Genomic DNA, 19919 nt, shown 5'->3' on the forward strand with positions numbered 1-19919 from the left:
GAAAGAGCCCATTTTTTCTTTTCTTTTCTTCATAGCTGGAGAAGGAAGTCCATGAGCAGACGAGTGCAACAGTCACAGATCTTCCAAAAGTAAAAATAAAAAAACATCTTCATTTTCCAGAAAGCGACATGCTTTTCATCACGGCGATTCCACATGGCCTCAACAAACTCACACATACAGCAACTTTTCTGCACATCAAGTATGTGTTACGCAAAACTAATTCATTATCCGTCCATTTTCCCCCGCTTCCGTTCCAGCTTTTTCTAATTATTTTTCCCAGCGTCTGTGGCACAGGTCATGCATCCCATTAGCAGTTCCATTCCTTCATTTATTTATTCATTTATTTATTTATTCAGTAATTTTTTGCAAGTCTTCAAGCACCAAAAGGTAAAGAAAAAGGCAAAACTGAACCAAAAAAAAAAAGAGAGAGAAAAAACCCAAAGGGAATAGGAAAGCGCTCCGCAGCCAGTCACATCCTCCACGTTTTTCTGAGAAAGAGCACAGAAATAATACTTGATAATGCGAGCCTTCAGGAACAGACCAGCTGTTTCTCTCTTCAGAAGTGGTCGATCAGCACAGACACGCAGTTTGCGCCCACCAGGTAATTGGGGTCTCCTGGTAGACACTTGTTTTGCCAGCATTTGGGGTCACCTGTGGATACAGCCAGAGCGGGATCATGAGGATCAAAACAACATGCACATCACTGATTTTTGCCACGATTTACACAACACAGACGGCACAATGACATTCAGTGTAGCTCTTGTCAGTTGTATTCAGATCATTTGATGCTTTATTAAAGGGACAGTGAACATCTACTCGCTATTTACTCATTCTTGAGTTTATGAGTTTTTTTCATCAGTTCAATGCAAAAGAAGATATTTTGAAGAATGCTGGAAACCTGTAACTTGAATAGTAGGGTAAACAAATACACTACCTGACAAAAGGCTTGTCGCCTATCCAAGATTTAGGAACAACAATTAATAATTTGACTTCTAGTTGAACATTTGGTTTCAGGAGTGGCTCATATGAAAAGCAAAGGCCTCTAGATCAGGGCTTTTCAAACTTTTTCAGCCGAGGGCCCCTTTGAGTGGGGCGAATTCTTTTGGGGCCCCCCAAAAAATAAAAACGACGCAAAAAAAAAACAAAAAACTAAAATTAACAACTTTACTGTAGTGGTTCAGTGTGTTGAACCACTTCACTTATTGATTCACACTGATTATTTCCTAAATGCATTCTAGAATGGGGTATTCAAGTTCAGAAGCAAAGGGGGCCACATTTAAACCACTTAAAATGCAAAAAGCCACACGTTTTACTTTGCATAATTTTAGCAGCTTTGCTGACTTTAAAATGTTCATTACCAACTTGTTCTATTAATAGTAATACTGAACATTGCATTTAAATTAGTTACATTTTAAAAAAAGTGGATTAAGATCTTGAAAAAATGCATTTATATTCAGAGTATTAACGTTTGAGCAGATATGTTGAGCTCCATTAAATATAGAGCACTAATATATTTTTTTATATTTAATAATTCATTAGCCCTATAATATAACACAAACAGATATATTATCATTTTATAGGCTATAGTGGTTTTACTCAGGGTGTATACAATTTAGTTTTTGAAATCATCCAGTTATTAACCAATGTGAGTAAGAGGTCATCTGCAGAGCTCATCCTGCTGTCATTATTGTAACAGGAGTGCAAACTCGCTGACGTGATGACGGCTCCATTCATTGTAATTGCAGCACTTTTCGCTTTACAGTTTGTTTCAATAAATCTCAATGAGTAAAACATATCTGTCATTCGTACCAATTGGCATTTTTTCCAGGGGAGTGACAATATTTCTATTTCAAAAATAGGAAGAAATGTTATCAGGGATTACAAGACTTCTGAACTTTTATGAATAAAAAAATAACAATAATGTAATCAACGTCAATGAAGTGATCATATAGATATTTCTTGGCCTGATAAAGGGTTAATCATCTGCAGTGATTGAGTCTGCTGATAAGAGGATGAAAAGCTGAGCAAGTCCACAGACTGCACATTTAAAGAGACGGTTCACTCAAAACTATCAGATCTGTCATCATTTACACATCTCCACTTAATCAAAGCCCATCTGAGTGTCTTTCTTCTGTTGAACACAAAGGAAGATAATAGCTAAAAAACAGCCAGTGTATTTTATGTTTTTGCAGAAAATCTTGTTTTGTGTTTAACAGGAGAAATTCATATAACATTACTTGAGTGTTTTGGATGAACTATCCCTTTAAAGCTTCACGCGATCAGAATGTGTTGGTAAGCCAGAAAATGAAACAAAAGCGTGAGCAAAGCCTCTTCCAAACAGCTTCAATCCCGATCCCAAAAGACCCATGAAAGGACAGAGAGAAAGGACAGCGTACCCGACGAGGAGTCGGAGGATTTTAGAGCAAAAGACCAACCATCAGGGGTCATAGACGCACAGTGTGGTAAGCGCAGCTCCACAGGCTTCAGGAACTTCAGGCCGTGAGGACCACACATCACCAGCGGACTCAGCAGAGTTTCACCTGACAGAGCAAAACATGGTACATCAGTGTCCATCACACATGCATATCACTGCTAACAACATCATAGAACCCCTTAAGGGTCACCGTCCCACCACCGGGATGTGCAAGTATGTCACTTTTTTTCAATTACATCCTAATCTAATCATGACTAACTATATACTGTTGGAAAGGTCTAAGACTTCTGAATACATACTTTGACACTAGTTTTTTGGTACTTAAGAAAAATAATAGATTAAAACACATTTAAAATATAATATAGCAGTCTAAAGCATTCATGACTGACTATATTATCATATTTTACCAGTGTTTTTGTTACGTAGGAAGGAATACGTAGAAATTTACTGTTATGCTACAACCTGTGGAACCATTTAGGGTTACGTTTTTAAACCAAAATAATGTAGTCTAAAAGCAATCATGACTGACTATATTATTATATTACTATCTTATCATATTTGACCAGTTTTATAGTTACTTAGGAAGAGTAATAGATTAAAACCACGCTTGCTGTCACGGTACAATATGTGCGACCATTTACGCTTGCATTCTTAAACCATGATAATATAGTCTAAACAAAGCAATCATGACAGACTATATTTCATTTGATAGCCTCAAATTGATAGTTTGCATCATTATTCATTCATTTGCAAAACGCTCGTAAACCATTACTTTGCAACAGCAATCCACATGTAAACATTTTTTTTGATGTTTTCAGAGGCTAAACACTAATAAAATACCACCAAACATGCCATACAACTTCAGAATTTTACATCTGCTTTACGAATATCATCAAAAGTCCTCAATAATACAGTTCATATTGCTCAAAACACAGGGGGCGCTATTGTATGGTCTCCAAAGGAAACTGGAGGTCATCTGGTGGTCATGTTTGGTACTGCATTTAAAAACAACATTTTATTGAAAGCTAATTTTTTGGATAAATTTGGAATATAATTTGTTCAGATATTTATCTTTGATTTTCTGTCAATTATAGGCTAAAACACATATTTTATGTAATATGATAAAATATACATTTACTGTTTTATTATTAAACTGTTTTATTTTAAAGCCACACAACTTTTTTTCACATCTGTCTTCTTTAAAATGAAAACAAGCTGAAATATATGCACCAAAGCATTGGAGATTGGCATTCATTTAAGTTTAACGTGTCCTTTTCATGTCTATAATACACTCCTCAAGCACTAAATTCAGGCAAAACAAAGTGAAACTATAAATATTTCTGCACAGAACATCTGTTTGCTAGTGTTTACATGCAAGCCTCATGTTGTTTCGTTGATCGTTTTGTCAAATACTTTATTTGGTCACTGAATAGACTTACAATAATCACAAATACCAGGATTAATTTTCTGATATGCAGAAACTTACAAAAACAAACAAACAAACAAACAAACAACACAAAAAAAACCAAACAAACAAAGATGATTTTTTAAAATTCTGTGACTTTTGTAGATTCACAGAAATGGAGAAATACTCGAGTCCAAGTGTTTAAAAAGGTCTTGAGTAATAGTGATGGAATATCATGAAATAAAAATAATATTTGAGGAAGAAATATCATTTTATCATATTATTCTGCCAATTAAAGAGACTGGGAGAGTCTTCCAATAGTCTACAATTCTGTAGTTTAGACAATAAGGGGTTGAAATTGGCTTTGAAGAGCGAAAGTATTTACAGGTAACTACAATTCCAAGGTATAACATTTTTCCTGTGGAAACCTTGAATGGAGATGTACGTATTATAGACAGATCTTTCAAACCAACAGGCATGAGTTCACTTTTTTCAAAATTAACTTTAAAGCCAGAAAACCTCCCAAAAGTATTAATAATCACAATACTAAATAATACTAAATCATAAATACAGCAGGAAGGCTCACTTGTGGTTGGGTGATATACAGCAAAATATCATCCGCATACAATTAAATTTAATTCGTTTCCGTTAATGCGAACAAAAGGGGTGAGAGAGGACAACCCTGTCTGGTTCCTCTTTTAAGATAAAAGGACTCTGAAATTGTTCTCTTTGTTGTAACATCGTTTATCTTTTTACTAAAGTATAGTAGTGATCAGATCATTTGTGAAAATGTGTCAATTAAAAAATAAAAATTTGCTGATACTAATAAGTACTACTACTAAACATGTACTATAGCAAATGTTAGTTCCCACACAGTGGTTTTTCTTGATCTTCTCAGCTAGTCTTTCATCTTTTTCTAAGCCAGTTTCTTCCAGAAATGCTTTTCCTCATGTGCAAAGGGATAAAAACACACTGAAACAACATCATTTTAAAAAGTCAGTGTGCAATCAGACCTTTCTCCTTGTCCAGAGGGGGCAGGATGCTGTTGTCCCGGCACACTTTGAAGTAGATCTCCTGCTCCACACTATCAGGAATGGCTCCCTGTGGGATAATGATGCTGACGCCCGTCTCTATAGAGCTCAACACCCCGCCGTTACAGTTAAAGATGCCCCGCGCCGTGGCCACCACTGTGTGTCCTTCATCTTCTTCATCATCATCCAGCGCACTGGGGCTAGGAAACAGACAATCAGACACTCATTAGTTGTTCTGTAAAATAGAGAACACAAACAATTAGGGCTGTCTGATATTGAAAAAAACAGACATCGCAATGTTTTGTTTTGCTGAGATATATATAGTGAATATATTTTCACTAGATGACTTGAATAGCTCAATTTGGAAAGAATTCAGAATTTTATATTAACCATTGGTGATTTTGTAGATGATTTTGTAGGGCAGATAATCTGCATAAATCCAACAGATAGTGTTTTGTGGTGTACTAAAACGCTTATAACTCTATTCAGAGACAGAAATGAAAATCCTCCAATGTAAATAAAGAACACTGCATAGTCTTCATAGTGTAAAAAATAAACAATCTTTGTTAAAATGTTGTCATTTCATATATTCATTCATTTACTTTTCGTCTTAGTTCCTTTATTAATCAGGGACTGCCACAGCAGAATGAACCGCCAACTTTTATTTCTTAAACACACTTAAAATGTCACATTTACAGGCCTTAAAACAAAGCAAACAAGCAAATGAAAAACGTTCACTTTATTAAAGCTAAACTTCACAATGTGGTTCCTGGTCTATTAATGGATAAACAAACTCAAACTGAACTGACATGGCAGATTCTGCAATGTGACTATTGAAGATTTGTACATTGGGATATTGATGCTGTTATATTGTGCAGCCCTACAAACAATCCAAACATGCTCGAGGCCACACACTATTTCATCACAGAGCTCTCTGATATAAACCACAAACTGAACTAGTGCCCCGTGTTGGCGTGGGTTTCTTCCGGGTGCTCTGGTTTTCCCCACAGTCCGAACACATGCGCTATAGGTGAATTTAATACACTAAATGGGTCATATCTTATGACTGTGTGTGTGAATGTGAGTGTGTAAGGGTGATTCCCAGTACTGGGTTGCAGCTGGAAGGACATCTGCTGTGTAAAACATATTGTGGATAAGTTGGCGGTTCATTCCACTGTGGCGAACTAGTGCTGAACCGAAGCCAGTTATTACAGGTTTTTAGGAATACTTGATTCTGATTGGTCAATCATGACATCCCAATTTGTGTTATTCCCTGATAACAACTGACTAAACTAAGAGCACAGGTTCATATGGGCTCTACAAATCATCTTGACCGTTAGTGAGTATATTCACCAACATTTTTATCCAGATACAGTTGCAGTCAAATTATTGGCCCTTTAATAATTCTTTTCGAATATCTCTCATGTGCCGTTTAAGGAGAGAAGGTATTCTGAATCCAGTTTTAGGAATAGATTTAATCATTTTCATTTATTAATTTCTTTTGTCTTTGTCATAATGACAGTACATTATATTTTACAAGTTACTTTTGTAATTTAAAGGCTTAACTAAGTAAGGTTAAACTAAACTAAATGAAATTAGGGTAAAGTTTGGTTAATTAGGCAAGTTATTGGATAACAGTTGTTTGTTCTGTAATAATATAATAATACTAATAATCATATAATAATAATAATAATAATGACCATAAACATTTTTTTTTTATTAAAAACGGCTTTTATTCCAGCCAAACTCAAAGATATGAGACTTTCTCCAGAATAAAAGAAGTATATAATATATAATAGGAAATACAGTATAGTGAAATTTGAATTGCTGTTAAAAATCGCTTGGGAAACTGTTTACATTTTGTAATCAAAATAAAACTTGTTATAAGCCATTCCTTTTCAACCTCAGACTCGTTGGTCTTGGCTCATTTTCTTTGAAGAACATAAATCAGAATAAACTTTTAATGACCACACGCACACTACACCCCCTACACATTTATATTACATGCAGGATGTTTGGTTACACTAAACTCAGGGTTAAAGGCTACGTTCAAACTGCAGGCAAATGTGGCCCAATCAGATTTTTTTTTGCCCACATGTGACTCAGATGTGGCCTTAACTACTATGTACGTACATCAAAATATAAACACGATGTACTTAATATGTTCATAATGTATTGCAGAACACTTCTGGTGATCTTGAGGTGGGGTAGGGTTAGGAACAGTATGGTTTGGTTTTAGGTTGGGTTAAAGCATAAGTGATGGTCAAAAATGTAATTTCAGAAAAGAGTTACAGATGTAATTACACACAGGTATTTAATTCATTTTAAATACAATGTAAAACATGTATTTCACAATAAGTACATTGTAACAAATAATTAATTTTAGAATAAGTACATATTAGTCAATGCCACAATATAAAGTGGGACAGGTTTTACAGGCTGGCATGAAAAGGCAATGTGTTCAATGGGGCTGATGGGGAAAATACAGTAGCACTAATTCAAATGTGATCTACACCAAAGGCAAATTGGCAATATAAAGCATAACTGCTGTTTACATTGCTTGAAATTGGCATGAAGTAAACATCTGTTGAGTATTTTAACATCAAATTTTAGATTGTTGAATTCAAAACGCCGTAACGGAGCGGCTGAGTCACATAAATATGAACAGTACACAAGGTTTAATCTTAAGCCTCCTCTTACCTGACTGGGATGGCTTTGGGAATGGCGTTGATGTTGTTGTGCTGATATTTGGGCCTGTTGTCCATGGTGCGAGTGAAGGTGTCGACGCCGCTGTCCGTGTCCTGGGGCTGCGGGGAGATCTGAGGCTTCAGGTTGTTGTTGACACTGGGTTTAGACTGTGTGTCGTTGGGAAGCAGGTTATGGTTGAATTTGGGGCTCTCGAACTTGCGCTCGAAGGGTCGGGCCGAGCTGGTGTAAGGCTTGGGGACGTAGCGGTTGTAGCTGGTCGGCACGCCGAGTGTTTTGGGAGGAGCGTCCATGCCATTAATGGTGGACTTGGGGGGCAAGTAGCTGCTCTGGATGGGCTCATCCCGGGTCGGAGCTCTCAGAGCAGACAGGTCCGGTTTGGCTTTGGGAGAGCTGTGAGGATCTGGCAGAGAGTTCACTGGGAGACAAATGATGATGATGTTGTAAATATATATATATATATATATATATATATATATATATATATATATATATATATATATATATATATATATACATACATACATACACAAATCTAATATTAAAATCTATTAAATCTAGCTAATTCAGCAGGTTGGCACCTAGAGAACTGCAGAAATAATGGTGCTGCCTTGGTTCCTGCAGTAAACAAAGCAGCATGATGTCAAATCTAGCAGGATTTCATTGACTTCATAAACTACACAGCATCCTAATATTCGCAGATTTAATTCAGGCAAACTTTAGCATACACCATACACTGCATAATCTAAAATGATATTAAATTTAATACCTTGCAAAATAGCATTTAAGACTTTTAAGCATTTAAGGGCCTTAAATTTCTCTACCTTGATTTATCAACTTTTAATACTTTTTAAGACCACACGGACACCCTGTAAAGGCATTGATGTAAGATGGCGTCTTCATCTTTGGACAATTTGTTCTGTCCAATATATAGATTTTTATAAGGACTTAAGTATTTTATTTATTGGTACAAAAACAACATATTTAAATTAGTGTGAAAATATTACATAGTACAAATACTTAATAAATAGTACAAAAACACAACCTATAAAATTAACCTTACAAAGTCAAGCAATTTAGTTCAAATTACTACAGACACACTTTCTTGTGTATATGGCATGCATGTATGCAAAAATATATATATGCGTGTGTGTGTGTGTGTATATTTTTGTATATATATATATATATATATATATATATACACTGTATATATATAACTGTTTTGCTTTAAGGAAGTTCTTATTAATTCTTAGTTATATAAAATTAAGAATTATTAGGAATTTACTTCTAATTTCTTTAATTTAAATAAGAAATAAACAAAAAACTTTTGATTTTTTATTTTTGGGGGGGTTTGTGGAGTTAAATTCTATTAAAATTAAACAAAATGCAATGTAATTAATCTTTGCAAGGCAAGGAATATATTTTACCCAAATGAAAAAAAACTAAAACACTTCTGCAAATATTTATTAATACAAGAATTATTGTTTTGCATTATTAGTGCATTAACAGAACAAGCAAAACCAAAAAACAGAAAAACAAACCAAAAAAAAAAAAAAACCAAACCAAAATAATAAACAGAACCAGAACCATAGACAGAACGAAACCAAACCAAACCAAAAACAAAACAAACTAAACATGAGAGGGGAAAAAAAGAAAGAAAAAAACCCATGCAAGTCTCATGTTACCCTCGATGTTGGTGAGTTTGGGCAGGGATGTGGGCGGAGCAGCAGGTGTGTTCTGGCCGTATGGAGCAGGTGAAGAGTTGACCGGCGGCAGAGGCTCGTATCTCTTGTCCACTGGACTCACCTTCTCCACAGACTCCGTCCTGAAACAGAAACAGTAGATGTGGTATAATCATCAACATCACTAACACACAAACATACGCTGTATTTTTAGCCTGTTAGCAGGTACCTAGCGAAAGGATAAGCGATCTGCGTCTGAGGCGGTTTGGGCGGCTCGTGGAAGCGATTGACTCCAGTAATGGGTGGATTCATGGCCTTACTGTCGAAACTGCGGCGGTCGAAAAACGAGAGCTGTTTCCTGTAGTACTCTTCGTCATCATCAGGGTCATAGTGGTTGGAGCGAACAACATCGTCCCCAACACGCGCCTGAGGTTTCTGCGGCTCTGGAGCTCTACAGCAGGAAAAATCAGAAGATCTAAATGTTATGTAACATCTAATGATGCTTTCCAGAAAGTTAGATCAGCCAGCAGAGGGCGATACAGGATTACATGAGCACACTCTTCTAGCAATATGTGACTGATGGGTGCTGAATATATATATATATATATATATATATATATATATATATATATATATATATATATATATATATATATATATATATATATATATATATATATATATATCTGGAGTAATGGCTGCTGATAATTCGGCTTTGTCAAATAAATAATATTTTAAAGCGTATCACAATAAGCAAACTGTTCTTTTAAACTGTGTTTGATCAAAATGCAACCTTTCTGAGCATAAGACATGTTCACAAATAGAAATGTTTAAACTTTATTGTGTGTGTCTGTCTGGCTGTGTATAAATACATTTATTTATTTTTTTTACCTGTAGGAGGGTTTGTCCTGCTCCAGGTTGCTGAGAGAGTTGGCTTTGAGCACAGGTCCAGGGGTGCTCACAGGTTTGGGGAGATCTGTGGGCTAAAGAAGAAAGTACATCCACACTTTGAACACAATGCATCAGGCTATTCTCTGACGTCCTTCTCCTCTGAGCAATCACCAATACAACATTAAAGTGGTATGGGGATGCCTAGTTGTTATTTTAAATGCCTCTTTTATACTTTTTTAGATGTTACAGGTACTTTTCATGTATTGTGTGATGTTTCTGAAAGTAAAAGGTTTGTAAAGTTTCAAAGATTAAAAGCCTAGTTTGGAAGGGACTACATAGTTTTTCAGAGAATCAATGGAAAAATTTGTCTCAAAGACGCACTTTGCAATTGTAATCCCATGAGTGGTTTATTTTTATATTATTTTTATTCTATCATGATCATAAATGCAAACCCCTTCATTTATTCATCCAATCAATTAATTCACTTTCCTTCTGCTTTGTCCCCGATTTATCACAGTGGAATGAACCGTCAACTACTCTGGCATATGTTTAACGCAGCGATTGCCCTTCCAGCCAAACCCAGTACTGGAAAAACTTGTTTATTCATTGGGCTTATTAAATAAAGCCAGTTCTTAGAATCACAGTAATCGAGTGACAAAAACTGAAACTCTAAGTCTTAGTCTTATCTGAACAGGGCTAAAGTGCATGATAGATGCTGTTACTGTGTCTAAAAAGAAAAAAATTATTCTAAACTGCCTGGAATGATGTGTAAATAATTCCTCAAACTGATTAGAGTAAAATCTACACCATTGTCACTGTTTATTTTATTGTATTTACTGGGGAAGACCATACAGCATCCTCCCGCTCTCCCCCATGAAGCAAACACGGATGTAACTGAAACTGCCACTCATGGAAATTCCGCTAGTCCTGGCTCCATATAGAGCAAATTTCTATTGAGCCCACTGTTAAAATGGCCAACTTCACAGCAGAAAAAAAGGTGTTTACAGCCTGGTACAAAGAACGATTTTGGTTCATATAGCTAATATTACCCTTCATTACAACTGTGAGGGGGTGAATTTTTTTATAACTCATCCGTTTCCTTTATATTGGGTTTATTAAGTCTGCATAATTAAGGGCGTGGCCACTTGAGTGACAGCTAGGTCTCACTGGTTGCCATCACTTCACCTTCCGGTTGATTAGTTGCTGAACTCGGCATATACCTCGTATTTTTGTGTTGTTTTATGGGGCTTTACACAATCAGTTGCCTTTTGGAATTATTTCTTACAATTATCAGATGATATGGCATGCTGTGTGCACTTAATTGTGCTCACAAACCATTCACGTGGCCTCCATTTCCCAGGTTTGTGCAATGATATACTCTTATATATCATCTCTATAAATGTATTTGTTTTATTTAAGATCATTTATATTTTTCAGAAGAAAGCATCATAAGAACAATGTTAAGTGGCTCAATGTATTACAAAAATGTTTTTAAAATGCTAAACACTTTATTGATATATTACACAACCAAGCACATGTGGTCGCACAAACACAAACGGGTCGCAGGTAATGAAGTGTTAAGCGTTTCTCTCAAAGTAAAGTCCATCTAAGCAAAATGCCAGCATGCATTTGTAGCTCCGCCTCTTTGCCCTTGTTTGGTATCCCCCGGTTGGTGCAATGACGTGCAAACAAAATGGCGATGGTTGGCCACGCCTACTGGTAGCTTTTTCTTCAAAAACCTATGGGTGACATCATGGATACTACGTCCATATCTTTTACAGTCTATGGGGAAGATCTAAAATGTGACCCTGAACAGCAAAAACTCTTATTTTGCAGTTTTTACCAAAGCCCAAAAATAGATTTTATGGGTCAAAATGATCGACTTTTCTTCAATGCCAAAAGTCATAACAATATTGAGCAAAGATTATGTTCCATGAATACATTTTGAAAATTCATTTTCATCCAAAAAATCTAAATCAATCATTTTTTATATGCAATATGCATTTGCTACAGTGACAGTTTAATTTGGGCAACCTTAAAAGGCAATTTTCTCAGAATATTTTTAACCATCAGATTTTCTGTAGTTGTATCTCAGACAAATATTGTCCAATCCATACATCAATTGAAAAATAAATTGCCACTTAGTAATGGGTTTGTCACTCAGTCGTTTAGAATGGGGCTATCAGTATTATAGGGCGGAGCTATTAGTCATTTAGGGCAGGGCTGTCAGTCCTTTAGAATGGGGCTATCAGTATTATTTATAGGGCAGGGATATCAGTCCTTTAGAAAGAGGCCATCAGTATTTTAGGGCAGAGCTATCAGTCCATATGGGTGGGGCTATCAGTCAGTTAGGGCGGGGCTATCAGTGTGCCTAGTTTCTACTCTGAATTAGTCAATCTTCCTTCATTTTGTAAGCAATGCCCGTTCCTCCATCAATCCAATCGGTTCCCAAAGAACGAAATCATGCACCACCATAATTTACTCAACTTTTAGGATTGTTTCAAGTGGATGTACATCACAATAGTGGAAAAAAAGGACAATCTTAACTTCCGTTTCATGGCAACTTTAAAATAATGCAAACCTACTGCTTGAGAAAATTAGCAACCTTGCAAAAAATAATAATCACATATTAGTGGCACTTAAAGTTAAAATAAACATACCCTAATTCCAGTGACGTCCGGTGCGTCCTTGGCTCGGTCTACCGACACAGAGCGTTTGTTCTCGAACATTTTTACCCTGTTGAGCACAGACTGGGGCTTCATGGCAGGGTCATCATCATCGTCATCATCATCGTCGTCATCTCTGGGAGGTGGTGGCAATGGTTTGGAAGCTGCAGAATGGGGCGGTTCTCCCGGAGACATGACAGATTCAGGTTTGGGAGGCGGTGCGGGAGGCTCAGAGTTCACCGGCTCATGTTTATACGGTCTGTTCGGAGGTCCAGGGTTATACGAGGGCCTCATAGCGACATCGCCGTAATACTGCTTCGGTGGGTCCGGGGAGCGATGTGTGTTTCCTGGGAAAGCGTGTGGCTCAGGTTCGAAAGGTGACCGTATGTCATAGGACACCGGAGGAGGTGGAGGCGGGGGCTCTTCATATCGCACTGGCGCGGGTTTGGGGTGCCGCGGGCGGTGATCGTAGCCCATCGGGGACACACCATCATACTGGGACTGAGGAGGGCTGAAATCCCTGTTAGGACCGTCTTCGTATGGAGAGCGTGGCTCATATCCCATTGCCGGTGGAGGCGGAGGCTGGTGGCCCTGAGGGAAGCCGGACACAGGTGGCGGCTGGGGAGAAGTCTGCTGCTGCTGCTGGTCGTACGGGGACCACTGCTCATTATAGTGAGGCACGCGGTTGTCGTAGTGCAGGTGCGGGTCGTAGTTGTGAGGCTTTGGTTGTGCGTAGCCGCCACCGTCATAGCCATAAGGCGGGTGGTCGTACTGGCGGTATGGCTGTTGGTCCTGGTAGACAGGCTGGTGGCTGTAGGAGAGCGAGGTTGGGGGGCCTAAAGGCTGCTGCTGCTGCTGAGGAGGGGGAGGCTTCACGCCGTGGGTCACTCGCACTGGCTCATCCATGCTGTACAGATCTTTTTTATACATCTGTCAGGAACAAAACATTAGCTGTTAGACAGTGATAGTTGGAGGAGTTTAAACAGCACTAAAGTTTAGCACAGGGCTGAGATAGGGTTTGATAATAAACAAAACTACAATGAAATATAGAAGTACTAGGTTTGGGTTTCCTTATAGAAATATTAGTACTTGCAAGGCAGCAAAAGCAGTGTCCAAAATTTGAGTGCTGCGCAAATAAACTCATCAAAAAGCCATAATTTTTGTGAAAGTCATTTTTAGAAAGACACCAGAACATTATTTTACCCCTATTTTTGGCCTTCATATTTTAACAACAGTTCATTTGAACATTAAAGTCATTAAAGTGGAGATTTAATATGCTTTCTATTGTTGTTGTTTCGATTTATAATTTATAGTTAGTTTTGACTTAGAATACAGTTCAATCTAACATTTAAAATTGCAAATGATTCAAAATAAAAGTATTGTAATTAAGAGTAAAAAAATAAATTGATAATCAGTAAAAATAACCAAAAGTTATTGCCATATGTTCAGGCATGTTTATAGCCCCTTTCACACAGCGATACAGTTAAATATCCGGAAAATTACTGGAACTACTTAGTCTTTTGAATTAGTTACAAAATTACAAACAGTCAAATAACACAGAAGTACTGGGATAACAGTTTAAAGTTTAGATAAAACCACTGATGTTTATGGTAAAGATTTAAATCACCATTATATGTAGTTAACTTGACGCTCAAAAATGTAAGTAGTAGGCAGCAATTACATTATTTAACCAATAGGTGGCGACAACCAGCCATCAAAAATCTGCCACGGAATAATTCTTCAAAAATGATCAACTAGCAGTGAAACAGGAAGTTTTAAGAGTGAGATAACTGAATCATTTATTGAAAATGAGACTAAAAATAAACATGGGTTGTCCAAATGATAATGTTAGATTTCTACATTTAGTGTCATCAGCAATAGTAGTAGTAACAGTGAATTTTTCACAGTACTGAATATTTTACAATTGATTTTTATTCAGCTGATTATTACCTCATTTTATTTTTATAAAAATAAAGGTTCTGCTTTGTTCTGCAAGTTCTGTTTGTTAAGTCCAAAAGTTTCTTGCAATGTTTTGTAATAAATGGTAAGAAAATTACATTGGTCTCCTCCCCTTTTTGGCTGATCCGAAAAATGGTCTGATCCATGACAAAAAAATATATAATGTGATTTAAACCTTAAGATTTTTGATCCGTTACACCACTATTTGACACACATAAATAGTGCTGCCTTGTAAGCACTGAAATAAAACTTACTCTTGATCAGAAAAAAAGTATCGATAAAAGATTCAATCATTATGCAATAAAAACAAGCATCTTATCAGTTTACTACCCAGCTCTACAGTTCTAGAGTTTGATTAGAAGCCCTTCTACACTTAGTTAAATGTGATCAATTTATAACAGGGCCAAGTGAAGCCTTTAAAGAGGTCTCATTCACGTCGTGAAAGGCTCCTTATCAAGCTTCAAAGTATAGCCTGAAGACAGTAGAGCTGTAAAAGGTCCAATGCCTCCTATAAGACTTAAGATTAACATTGAACATCACAAAAAACTCTTGCATAACGTCTTCATCTGGAAAAAGGAAGGTTGGTTATGAAGACATTATGCAGGATTAGTCCAGTAGGTTTCCTTTTACATTGCTGTAAGTACTGTCTGCAGGTTAAATGATCATGCAACTACAGAAGTCCATTCTTGCAAATCAGGGAAAGGTCCGTTTGCAATTTAGTGGCAAGTCTACAGTGCATCTAGAGCCATCCATATAGGAGTGATTCAGGTCAAAGCCAAACGCTACACTTACGGCTATACCTACAGATTAGGGCCAGGCGATATAGTTAAGCTGACAAACAAAATAAATTAATGTATCTGTCTTTTGATGATGTTCACTAACATAAGATTTACGCATTTCTCTCAAACAGAAGAATATTAGGTAAACCCCAAACCAAAAAATTTATGCTTTAAATAGCTTTTCACTAAATGAATAAAAATAACAATTACAGCGGGGAAAACAAGTGTTGAAAACATCATGTTTTTGTCCTGGGAATAATATTTCTAAAGGAGCTGTTGACATGGAATTAAACCAAACAAACACGAAAATAAATAAAACAAACAAATCTGAAAAAGTAGTTCTGTGTGATAACAAAGGAATGACAAAAGGAGAAAGTCCTGAACTATTGAAATGTGTTTAATACTTTATATAAAAGGCTTGTTTGGTGTTGGCAGCTTAAAGACGCCTCTCATATGGAGAATGAAGTCACATGCATTGCTCAGGTGTCAATTTATCACCGACTTCAACAGTGTAAAAATCTTGATGGTTTTGTGGGTCTCGTCTATCAAATCTGAGCTCTATTTTGTATTTTCTATTGTATTCAGCTCAGGTGATTGGCTGGGTTTCTTTCTCTGAAAGTATTTGAGAGTTTCCTTTGCTGTGTTTTGGATCATTGTCTTGCTGAAATGTCCACCCTGGTTTCGTCTTCATCGTCCTGCTAATGTAAATGTTGAACTGAAGCAGCTATGATTCATCTATAATGATGAAGGGCTGCTGTCTGAGCTTTTCATGTCTTTCTACACCTCCCTTTCTTCATGTGTTCAATACTTTCATTTAGAGTCATTTTATTGCATTACACATAACTACATTTATAAACTAACTAGTTTAGTTTTCTTTGCATACATGGATTTCTTTGGTTGTTACCAACATCCAGTGAAAATATCAAGTAAGCAGCATTTTTAAAAAAATATGTTTTCTAAGAAAAATGGTGACGTGTTCAATACTTATTTTCCCTACTGTATATGTTACATGTACACACTGACTAACAAATAAACTTTACATAAAGAAAAATGTAAAATATCATAGTTTTACTAACATGTTAAAACAATCTGCAAATTTTTTAACATGAAATGCTCTTGCGGACCTAAAACAAAAGCAAGTTAAAGAAAATAAAATCATCCCTGTGTAAACTATAAAATGCTTTGTGAAATCGGTGAGGTTATGCGCAAGTATTTAAAATCCAAAACAAAACAATAGTGGACTAACAGTGCGTTCAATATGGGATATACCGCAAGTGTGTAGTGTTTCTTTCCCAAGTAACACTGCCACCTACCGGCCTGGCATGAACAATACAGCTTCCTTAGCAGATATTTTTGACAACTCTCATTTTAATGTGAAAAATGGGGAGGGGGGGGGGGGGGGGGGTACGCTTTTGTTTTAAAGGTGCGTTAGGTGATTGTCTTCAGAAACGTTTTGTTGTGCTGGTTGAAAGTCTCTTCACATTCCAATAGTACTGATTAAAGTAAATGATCTAAATGTGTTTTTATGTATTTTTATATTGTGGGTGAGGCATAATACTAAAAAATGTTCATCCAGTTAAATATTGTCAGACCGACATTTCCCAAAATTCTGATTAGGAGCCCAAACTGTCTGTCAGCAAATGTAGACAGACAGTTGCATGGCTGCATGCATGCCGCTCGTTCATGTGCACACGAGACGATCACAGTCTCGGTAAAATCAAATGCTGAATCAACGTTTTAAAATCCTGTATCAGTATTGGAATAACTTTTGCATACTGGAGGAAGGACGCCACCATTGCTGAAGTATTTCTTTTAGACAGGTAATGTTATATTTTAAAACTACTTTAGTCACACAAAGCTGATGTAGATTGTTTGTTATGAATGGGTTATATGCACAGAAGTGTTGTTCAGCCACTAAAATCTAGTGAAAAACTGATGCGACTATTTTCAGTCTCATAAGGTCCTTTTACAGCATCAGTAATGTAGATTTTTATTAGTTTAACAACAAAACATCAGTAAATAGCGATATTCCGCCTAGCCTTCTGAAGTTGGTTGTATATTCACATTGGTTCATTTTTTAACTATGACAGCCTGTGACACGCTCCCTATATTGTTTACCATGATACTCTGACTATTCGATCTGAAAGAGCTTGCAAGTATGGCTGAGTAATAAGTGTAATCCCTGCATGCCACCGACCAACCACTAACTACATTTCTAACTGGCGAATGACATGAACTAGTGGGTTGTCTGCTGTCATGTCGCGGTGCGCGCACTCATGATTTCAAGAGGCATTTGGCTTTGACTGGCAGGGGAGGGACTGTGGTTAGCATTTTGGCACATCACCTACTGCACCTTTAAGTAAACACTAAAACATATGGTCACGTTTATCATACTTCGGGAGATTTTTGACATTAGTCATTAGTTCAAAATAAAGTCGAGCTTTTAAGAATTTTGCTAAACTGTGAAAACCCTAACTAAAGCTGCCTGATTTGAAAGTACTTTTTGTGTGCGCTGTGATTCACGAATTCTATTTACACATAAATATTCACAAATGAACAAAGCTACATCTTTCCGCAAATATTTCAAAAACCTTCAATACATCGCCCAGCCCTACTACAGACACAACAAGCTGAAAGAAATGTCAGAAATTAGGAGCCATGCAAGAGGAAGTACATGTGAGGAGACTGCACTTCTACTTAATAATGCAACGGGCCCGGGTCATCCTGTGGTGCATGTGTGCCAGTTACACAGTCAGAGGAACACACACACAGCACACGTGTGGGGTGGGCGGAGCATTCATGCAGACAGTGGAGTGGGAGGAGTCAAAGAAAAGAGTGACAGACGCAGGCAGAGTTAAGAAAGAGACCGGGCCGTGAGCGGGTCCAGCGTCCGGCTGTGCTGCTGCTGGTACCTTTGGATCTGGGCCAGGAGGAAGCGACTGGTGGGGGTCGTGTGTTGGGGGCTGAGCGAGCTCAGGTTCGGGCTGGGGGTCGGGAACAGGGATGGGGCTGTTAAGGGAGTCGGCCTGAGGGGTGCCAGGCGGCTCCTCGGGGTTCGTACCCGCTAGTGTGGCGGTGGGCTGGACCGCTGCAGAGGGAGGGGGCGGCGAGGCCAGAGCAGCCTCAGCTTGCTGTGGAGGACGGGGCAAAGAGGTTACAGACACACGCTGCCAAAAGCACAGCTAAAAACTAGCAGCTACAACCATCCATCACCAGCTTAACTGGTTAGCACTGAAACCAAAGAACAGCATCTGCTCATAATACAGTATAGTGTGTATCAGAATAACACTGTGATTTTAGCTTTACAGACCTGCTGCATATGCAGTCATTACTGGGGCAGAAAATGAAGCTTTATATTTCAGATAACGTCCCAAAGGACAGAAAACAGGTGTTTTGTTGTAGTATATGGGTCATTTCTTCTGTGCAGTACTTTTTATGCTCTAATTATGCAGTTTAATTACACTGTAAAACCCAATAAGTTAAGGTAACTCAAACCATTTGAGGAAACCAATTGCAACAAACCATTTAAGTTTAAAAACTAATTCTAATGAGTACTGTAAACTTAATCCATTTGAGTAAAATAATCATTTTTAGTACTGTAAAACCCAATAAGTTAAAGCAACTCAAACTGTTTGAGGAAACCAATTGCAACAATTGGACTTTGTTGTTTATCTTTTTGAATCCCTTATCCAAAGAGCACCAATACATTGACCACCCCTGATTTACTTTTTGTTTGATTTTGGACAACTATTCTGCAGGTTTCATCTAGTCAAATTTAAGACTTTTAAAGACTTTTTTAAGACCATCATAAATGAAATTTTAGACTTATGCAGGATTTTTTCTAATGGCCAGGTTGATTTATTTATTTATTTTTTGTCTTGCCACAGCAGCAAAAAAAAATCTAATTTAGTTATGTCTTAGCCACATATTTGAATGTATCAAAACAAGAAATGTCTAGTTGTATGTACTTTTACCAACATAATGTTTCTTTTGTTTTTTAAATAACAAGTTTAACATTGTTAAAAATATATTTCTTATGGACAAAATTATTTGTTGGCTTTTTGTCTGAATGCATCGAGTATAACTCCTATTCAACATAATGCTATTCTGTTAAACCTTGCCTCTTCCATGTTTATTTATAAATATTATGTTCGCTAGTTTTTGTAAATGAAAGTATCATGTAAAGGGAAATATCGCTCTGTTATTATCGTAAGGAATTGTGTAAATGTTTTTTAGTTTTCGTTCCCTGATTACAGTAAAATTGTCTAAAAACTGTTATCTCTTTGCAATAATATATATATATAGATAGATAGATAGATGGATGGAATAAACCATCATTTTACAATAAATTGCCTAATTAAATTAG

General features: G+C 37.0%; 1 protein-coding gene across 12 annotated transcripts in view; it reads right to left on the reverse strand.

The window, feature by feature from the left end:
* Positions 1-319: 319 nt before the first annotated feature.
* The window catches only part of tjp1b (tight junction protein 1b), a 182188-nt gene continuing 162588 nt past the window's right edge, over positions 320-19919 (reverse strand). For 7 of the 12 annotated variants that reach the window (XM_056451648.1, XM_056451640.1, XM_056451641.1 and 4 more), the window contains 9 exons: positions 18466-18684; positions 12810-13745; positions 10150-10241; positions 9488-9709; positions 9262-9401; positions 7571-7994; positions 4853-5070; positions 2397-2540; positions 320-651 (listed from right to left, as the gene is read on the reverse strand). In XM_056451648.1, the coding sequence (XP_056307623.1) occupies positions 557-651; positions 2397-2540; positions 4853-5070; positions 7571-7994; positions 9262-9401; positions 9488-9709; positions 10150-10241; positions 12810-13745; positions 18466-18684 (2490 nt within the window). In that variant the 3' untranslated portion in view covers positions 320-556. The remainder of the gene's footprint in view (positions 652-2396; positions 2541-4852; positions 5071-7570; positions 7995-9261; positions 9402-9487; positions 9710-10149; positions 10242-12809; positions 13746-18465; positions 18685-19919) is intronic. The other 5 variants (XM_056451643.1, XM_056451642.1, XM_056451651.1 and 2 more) reach the window with 5 other exon arrangements.

Source organism: Danio aesculapii, chromosome 25 (assembly GCF_903798145.1).
Source record: "Danio aesculapii chromosome 25, fDanAes4.1, whole genome shotgun sequence".
Lineage (NCBI taxonomy): Eukaryota > Metazoa > Chordata > Actinopteri > Cypriniformes > Danionidae > Danio > Danio aesculapii.